General features: G+C 42.3%; 1 protein-coding gene across 2 annotated transcripts in view; it reads right to left on the reverse strand.

Annotated features, from left to right (window-relative positions):
- The window catches only part of si:ch211-246m6.5 (von Willebrand factor D and EGF domain-containing protein), a 46,235-nt gene extending 38,058 nt beyond the window's left edge, over nt 1-8,177 (reverse strand). For both annotated transcript variants that reach the window (XM_040051529.1, XM_040051528.1), the window contains exons 1-5: nt 7,490-8,177; nt 3,035-3,219; nt 2,589-2,817; nt 2,259-2,324; nt 1,899-2,131 (exon numbers count right to left, since the gene is read on the reverse strand). In XM_040051529.1, coding sequence (XP_039907463.1) covers nt 1,899-2,131; nt 2,259-2,324; nt 2,589-2,817; nt 3,035-3,219; nt 7,490-7,592 — 816 coding nt within the window. In that variant the 5' untranslated portion in view covers nt 7,593-8,177. The remainder of the gene's footprint in view (nt 1-1,898; nt 2,132-2,258; nt 2,325-2,588; nt 2,818-3,034; nt 3,220-7,489) is intronic.
- Between the last annotated feature and the right edge of the window lie 76 nt (nt 8,178-8,253).

Raw genomic sequence — 8,253 nt, forward strand, 5'->3', positions numbered from 1 at the left:
ACGCTAAAGACGAGCCCCATGAGCAAACCCAGCCCTGCGTAACATCTGCTAGACCAAACTAACATAACCCCGGTGTCCAGACATGGGAGCAACGTGGTCCACAGCTGCAAGATGACAAAAACTGGGAGTGACATCACCTCGGTGTCAAATAGTATCACGCTGAAAAATCGAATAACTTTGTGTTTCCTAGCAACATATCACTTCTCAAGGAAATGAAAGCTATCAGCAGCCTGCACAATCTGGCTGTATGGAAATGAGGCTGTGCAGCAGCGTGTTGACATCCTGGAAAGACAAAGGTCAATCATAACAGTTTTTACTCCAGTGCAGGGCAGGAGTGCAGCTACTCAGCGTCAGCTTCAGCTGCAAGAAGGCAATCTTGTCGACAGCTACTCATATTTAGTTGTCATTTTAACCAATCTTCGGATTTCTTTATTCTTTTGCTGCTGTCTGGTTTTAGTGCTATTAGCAATTATTCTTCCTGGTAAATCTTCAGTTCTTCTGATTATTGTCTTGCATACTCAGCTTTCAAAACAAAGCTAAATTCGATCCTCCTAGGACACAAAGATGACGTCAAAGAACATCCACGTGCTAAGGTTTATTGAATAAACTATTTCCATCGCCCTAAAGGCAACCTGGTAAAGAAATAAAGCTGCTGGCATTCTGATTTGATTATTAATAATAATTTGGAGCATTCTGAAAATAACCCAGAACTACAACAAACCATAAAATGTATCTGGTATTTTCGTGCTACTGTGAATCTGCTCTCTCCTAAGCCCTGAATGCAGATGGTTCTTGGTGCTGGACACTTTTTGTTTTTTGTAGAGTTTTGCTGAGGAGTCACAGTTGAGAAGGTGTTGGTAGCAAAATAGCAAACACTACCTGCGAAGGACAAAACAGGGTTTGCATTTGCTTAATTCAATCTTGAAATCATAAACTTTCATTTGGCTTTTTGTTGCCTGTTAAAAAAAATCTACATTTTTAAACAATGACCAGGAGGACATCTTGACCCACCTATCTGGTGGCTATGTCGCAAACCCCAAGAAATGACCAGATTACAAGATGCAGACAAGCCAGACAAGCCAGTGGGTACCCTGCGTTGGTGTGCAATGATACTGTAAGGTCTGCCTCTGTGTGATATTTTTCAAAGCCATTTTTCCCTTCTCAAGATAATTAAGTGTTGGGCTATTTTTCCCGTTGCTTTTTGGAACATCTGCATAAACACATTTTGTGGGCCTCCTAATAATGCAATCTTTCTGCTGAAACTGGATAAAAAAACAAACAAAGGAAAACTTTGGCAGCCCCAAAACCCAAGTACCCGAGAATTTTGAAAAAGGAAAGCCACATGGACAACTCTGGAACCAGAAAATACACATTTTGGGATTTAGGCAAATGATAACGTGCAAAACTTCTCTTCGTCTGCAAGAAGGCATCATCCAAACAGCTGACAAGATGGTATCTCACAAGAAACATCCAGATTTAATGTCTGTATTTAATATAACCCAAACACTTCCTTTATCGTTGTGCAAGAACAGCTACACTACTGCATGAATGAAGAGTTGCCAAGATATCAACATAAGAAACAGCTTTATTTTATATACGTGCGTCGGTTCATGTAAAAATAACTTCCTAGAATTCACTGTGAAGATGTGAATGGAGATCGGCTTAAATGGGGCACATATGGAGCAAGGCTTTTCCAAACTGCAACTGATTTAACTTCCCCACCCTTTTCTTGCATTCTCTCGACTGCATATGACACATGTTGCTTCTCTGCTTTTTCTCTGTGAGCCTGAACTCATGAAAAAAAAAAAATCAGTTCAGCATGATCATGGGCCACTCGAGGAGGTCAAACCCACCACATGTGCTCCCCAAAACTTTCAACACAGTCTGGCAGGAATTACCGTTTCTCCAAGCCTGAAGCGAACGCCATCCATCTCCACCACAGAGAAGGGCTTCAGCGTGGCTTCCTGTCTGATCTCGGTCTTCATGCTATGGCTGATGTGTCTGGCCCAAACCACCTGGAAGCCCAGCGTCTGGCTCCATGGTGGCGAGACGAAGGAGCACCTCAGGTGGACACTGTGGCCGATGAGCTCCGCAGTGATCACCGGTCGGGAGGGCAGGGACGGGACGGCCTCTGAAAGCAGATTTGGGCAGTTGCTGAAGTCACAATAATTGGTTTTCTTTTTAATTTTTTACAGTAAATTGAGGATGCAGGGACCTTCTTTATACAGAGATGAACACATATTTTAAGAGTCTTGTACCTTTGCATTGACCGTTGTTTTCCACCTCCCCTGCTGGGCATAGCCTGGGCCCCAAATCTGAAGCAACTGAAAGATGAGATTCATCAAATATCTTTCTACTATTAGGCTAAAAACATATACCATAATTCATCTCTGTAATCTAAGAATAAAGTTAATTCAGTGAGGTTTTCGTTTTCTCATCCAAATGAATCCCTTAGAGTGGCTTGGCCAAACCATCCAACCTCAGGTTTCCTTTATTAAGGTCTTGCTGATATTTCCATCTACATCAGCTCCAACACTTTCATTAAACTTTGAACTTCTACAGCAAAAATAAAGCAGATGAATGCTCACCTTTTGCACAGTATCCCATGCACCCCTGCGTTGGCTGCAGGTAGTAAACCATGAACTCTCCACAGTTTCGCACCTTGACAGGGATACGGAAAAGGCAGCAGTCTTTGGAACTTCCGTGGAAGAACTGCCAGGTGGCACAGGCAGAGAGCTGGCGGATCTCGCCAGGACGTGGCAGTGAGGTGTCTTTCAGTGACAGCCACACCGGAGCCTGGGTACCACAGCGGTTCATCTGCAAGAGGCCGCAAACAGAAACAGTCATTACCTTTATAGAGGTGGTTATTATACCCTGCACCTGTACTGGAGGTGTCTATTATATCACTTGTTTGAATGATAGATATTTAATGGTACTTTTTGGCAGTGAAGGAAGCAGTCAGTGTAGAGACTTGAAGGAATGTGAGCACAGACACCTCTGTGACAGAACTTGCCTGTCATTTTGACCATTTTACCTCAACACAGGTGGTCGGCATCTCTGCTGGCTTGTTGTTGATCCAGAACCTGTACCAGCCTGGTGACAGCGAGTGGTCACAGATCAGATCCTGGATGGCGGTGTTCTGGATTTCAGTGGAGTCAAAGTCAACACTTCGATAAGGATTGCTCAAACTCCGATGACCTCCCGGGTAACACTCTGGAGCTGAGAACAAGAACGACAAAGATGTCAAACTGAGAACTCGTGAAAGGGGTAAAGACGACAAAATAATATGGAAAAGAAGACTGCGCTTTGGCATTTTCAATTTGTTCATATGCCTTAAACAAAAAGCTACAGAGAGCGTATGTTATGAGAACCTTAAGTTGATGATGTTCTCTTGGAAGCTTGCCTCTGCAGGAAAAAGCAGTGTTTTCAAACCTTAAACCCCTTCCTCTCAATCCATCTGCTTTGAGCTAAAGGAAATGAAAACTGGACATGATTAGATCAGGTCTTTATCTGTGTCAGAGTCCTGCTGTTTAGTTGTGTAAAAGACAGACATTGCAGAGGTAGACAAAACAAAATCACAAGACTTTAGGTGAAAACTTTTAACTTTTACTCTTTTTTTTGTTTCCTACGCCACTTCACACTGACCTATGAATCACTCAAGAATAAAAAAGGCCCCACCTCAAGTGATGAACCAGCGTTGTATCTACACATAATAGACAATTAAAAAAAAAAAGAAACTGATTTAAAATGTATCTTTAGGCACTATGTTACTAGCAGCCTTTCAGAAAAACACATCGTTTGTTCCCATTTTTTTAGTTGGATCTATAAAAACTGCAAATGCTCAACAGTGAGTGTTTACAGGCAACTGTTAAACACGGTGGAGTCTATGTCATTGTTGATGCTGCATTTCAGTCTGTGGTGTTGGATATCTTGTCAAAATTGATGGAATATGAACACAGAAACAGTGTCATCAGATTTTGATCTACCATCTAATACCATCTGGAAATCATCTGATTGGTAACAGCTTCTTTTTTCATCATGACAATGTTCCCAAACACACTGCCAATGCAGTAAAATCATACCTGTATAGAAAAACACACAGTGGAGCACTATCAGTCATGGATCAGCCTCCTCAGATCCTGGACCTCAACATTATTGAAGCAGTGTGGGATCATGTTGACAGAGAACAGAACAAAAGGCAGAAACATCCAAAGAAGAGCTTTGAATGTCCTTCAAGAAGCTTGGAGAACTAGCGAACTCAAGACTTTTGCACACTAAAGTACACTCAATATCAAAGTTAATTAATTCTCAGTCTTGCAAAGCCAGAAAAAGGTGAAAAAACAATCAGTTATACACTAAACGGACATAAGCCTTGGTTTAAAGTTGAGGATGAAGGATTTAACTGAGCAGGCTTTAGTTTTAACTTCAGTATGACCTTCTGATTTGATCTCTAAACCCAGGAGTGAGAAAACAGTGTGTTTATTATAACAGAAGAATTATGTGACGAACCAGTAAGTGACCAAAACTCAAAGCTATCTAAAGGAAAAGGTGACAAACAGAAACAATTTGCTGTTTTGTGTTAGGGTGTTGAACATCTCACCCCCACAGGTTATCTAAATTGCCTAGAATAACAGAAATTCCAGTGAGCCTCTCGCTTCTCTTAACTCGCCCCAGGAAAGGACGCTAAAACCAACGGCACATGACAGGCCTCTGAACACCGCCTGCAGCTGGAAGCTGAGAAGACCGGAGAAATTATTTCCACCAAACACGTACTTTTCCACACCGCCACACTCCCAAAAGCTCTACATCTGTGGAGTGAAATAGGTCAAACTTGTCAGCAGAGGTCTTTGTTAACAAACCTTAGAGGCAGATGAGTAAAGTCACATCAGGGAAAACAAATGTTCAGGGTATTTAGGATGTTTTAGGAGCCACAAAGTCATGATTGGGCAAGGTAAAGTTGCCGCCAGTGATCCCAAGCCTAAACAAGGGCTTACCGGCTGGTCTGCGTGCTGACAGCCTCTTGAAACCAAATGCTTTTGTTTACACTGTCGCCTGTCTGAGCGTCCACCTCGTCTGGAAGCTCCGCTGACAAGATTCGAGGTCACAGGTTGTCCAAACAACTAGGGCTTCAGGAAGGAGGTGCTGCTGGCTAAACTGTTCCAATTGGCGTCTTAATGAGTTTACAAAGAAGTGGGGGAGGTAAATGAGTAGCCCCCCTGGGGGGTTTAGAGTTATCCCACTGGGAGAGAAGACCCTCAGGAGCCCAGATGTGCAGGGACTTAACTGGGAATACTCCAGTTACTCCAGTTTCTCAGCAAAAGTGTTGTGTTATCACCAAGGGAGTTGTTGGCCTTTTTCCCAGAGGGCCCACAGTCAGAAACTACACAGTCAGACCACCAGAGAAAGGGCAAAGAGCCTGAATGAATTGTGAAAATACTAAAATGATAGGATGATGATGAGTTACTCTCACTGATGAAAGCTTTTTTTGTCAAGGGTAACACTTATAATGCTTCATTGTCTTTATTTAAAAACACGGTTTGAAGCAGTAATGATAGATAACCAGAAAATACATATTTTGCCACAAGTTCCTTAAAGAGGTTGGAAAGTGGCATTTATACTACTGACAGACCCCGAAACTCTTTAATAAAACCTCAGACTTCAGGGAAAGTGAAGAAGTCTCTCATTGTGTTGGATTGTTAATCTCTAGTTAGTCTTGGGGAGGAAGAACTTTAAAAGACAGGAATTTCAACAGGATGTTTCAGGAAGAGGATAGTGGTTGTGTAAAGAACAGGTAGTCATTAGGACGTTATTACATGACAACATGAGTCCTCTGAACTCACAGGTCGGCCTTCACCTGTCTTTGAACCCAACCTTCATTTGTTCTGAGAGCACACCTGTAAAACTTTTTTATCACTGGACAGTGATGCTGTTGTGTTCATAAAGGGGACCAATCTCTCTCTCTGTCACACACACACACACACACACACACACACACACACACACACACACACACACACACACACACACACACACACACACACACACACACACGCGCTAAAAAACCTTGAGACTTATAATTCACATATATACCTAATGATAACTTTATTAGGTACATCGTTTTAACTAATTACATAGCAGCAACTTAATGCACTTCGGTATGTAGCCAAGTCAAGATGAACGGTTAAAGTTCAATATGAGCATGAGAATGGGAAAAAAGTCGATTTAAGTGACTTTAAATGTGGCATGGTTGTTGGAGGTTCAGCTGGTTTTAACACTTTTTGTTCATGGTACATCTGCAAGGTCAGCAGGTTAAATGTACTTTTTTACTTGATAAGCTTTTTCTTTTCTTTACTACTGAATGTCACGTACAAATCAATAGAAGGCTGCTGTCAACAGGACAAAATGTGCTCAAATTGTGGTAAACTTTGCTTTGGCACAGTAATGTCTGGAAACCTCTGGGAGGACCCCACAGTGTTTCATTTTATGACTTAAAGTTTACAATGGTGTGCTTTGATCTGCTGCTGGACGCCCTGCAGACAAAGATGTGAGCGAGATCAAGACAGGGTGACAGGTTGGAGTAAACTGAGCGCATTTTTGTTACAGTCAGGACTCGTAATCGGCACAATTGCAGCTCCAAGATTTTCTTTGGTTTGGTCATTGCATTCACTCCCATCCTAAATTCTGACAGCTGGGAAAACAGCAGCTCACCAAATCTGACCTTTATGCGCACCTTTTTACAGTCCTCTTTGAAATCCCAGCAAGGGAAGAAGACCAGGGAGAGCAACAATCCCTTGAAATTACTGTATAATATTAAGTAACAGTGAATTATACTCTTTAATGAGTCATAACTCTGTGTTCTGATCTTGTTTCAATTATGACCACTTAACTTCCTGCTCTCTTCACCAGTTTGACATTTTTATTTCCATTTGGGTGCAACTTGCCACATTTTTTCCAAATGATAATCAGCTCCATGTTGGTGAATTAAAGCCCACACATGCACGACTTTATCTCTAAATGACGGGAAAATAACCCCATTGCATGAAAGGGAAACTAAACTTGTGATCAGATAATAATTTCTGCACCAATTAAGAATCTTTTAAAAACATCTTTAGATCAGAAGGAGAGAAAAAAAATCTTTTCTCCAGATTCAAACATCTAATTATTGTTTCTCTCTGTCTCTTTGTGATTGGCTTGGCTGTGTTCGGGTGCCTTTGAAGGGTCCATTTAACCCTTTGGAGCTGAGTGATGGGAATGCAGTCCAAGTCACGCAGATTTCTTTTCTTTTCTTTTCTTTTCTTTTCTTTTCTTTCTTTTTTTTTTTTTTTACACGTAACACTTTCTTATCTCTGCATTCCATTTAAGAACACATTTCGAAGTCCGCTCTCAGTCTCGCTTTTTGCATCTGCTTCTATTTCAGCTCAGATCACGGCAAAGTCTTCAAACTAGTCTTTAAAAAGACCCGGTGCGTTTAAACAAGGCATGCACTTACCATGTTGCGCTATTGCCGCTAATTGCACGACCCCCAGCAGCAGAGCGATGCGTAAAAATCCAAAGAACGACAGGCGCACTGAACCAAATGCGCAACAGACCATGACTGCGGCTCCAGGTTAAACAGATGCAGCAGGCTCGGACCAGTCCACGGGTCCCATTGAAAGTTTGGAGAAATGTGGCGAATTTGGGGCAAAGTGCACTTTGTCTCTCCTCCGCGCATTCGCGTTTTGGTGATTAGAGGAAAGCTTGCACTCCGCTCGCGGGAGACTGGCTTTCAGATCACTGAGAGAGAATAAGAAGAGGAGGGGAGGGGGGTGAGAGTAAATCACGGAGATGGTAGGTGGGTCCTCTTCTCTGTAATCCCCCGAAACATCACGTGGCCACAAATCAATTAATCATCCATCCCATTCGTCTTCATCAGAGCTGCACAAACACGCCGTGCTCCTTGCAGGCTGTTTAGACCTACGGCTGGAGAGCCTGGGGACGCAAAGCTTTGACTCAGTGTGAGCAAAGTGAAACTAAAACAACAGTTTAAAAAGCGTCACAGAAGCCCACCAGGGAGAACATGTGCATGTTTCATAACGTTCCCCTCCTCAACCACAGCGGAATTACTTTTAAGTCTTTAAATCCCATTTTATGTGTTTTGCCGCTTTCTGCACATGGATGAAATAAACACGCATTTTTGAGCAAAAACATCACAAATTTTCGCAGAGACAACATCTCTGCAGCAGACCGCGCACACTGTGTAACTGCAGTGCATAT

This window comes from Simochromis diagramma, unplaced genomic scaffold, assembly GCF_900408965.1.
Source record: "Simochromis diagramma unplaced genomic scaffold, fSimDia1.1 OVJJ01000107.1, whole genome shotgun sequence".
In the NCBI taxonomy this organism is placed as follows: Eukaryota; Metazoa; Chordata; class Actinopteri; order Cichliformes; family Cichlidae; genus Simochromis; species Simochromis diagramma.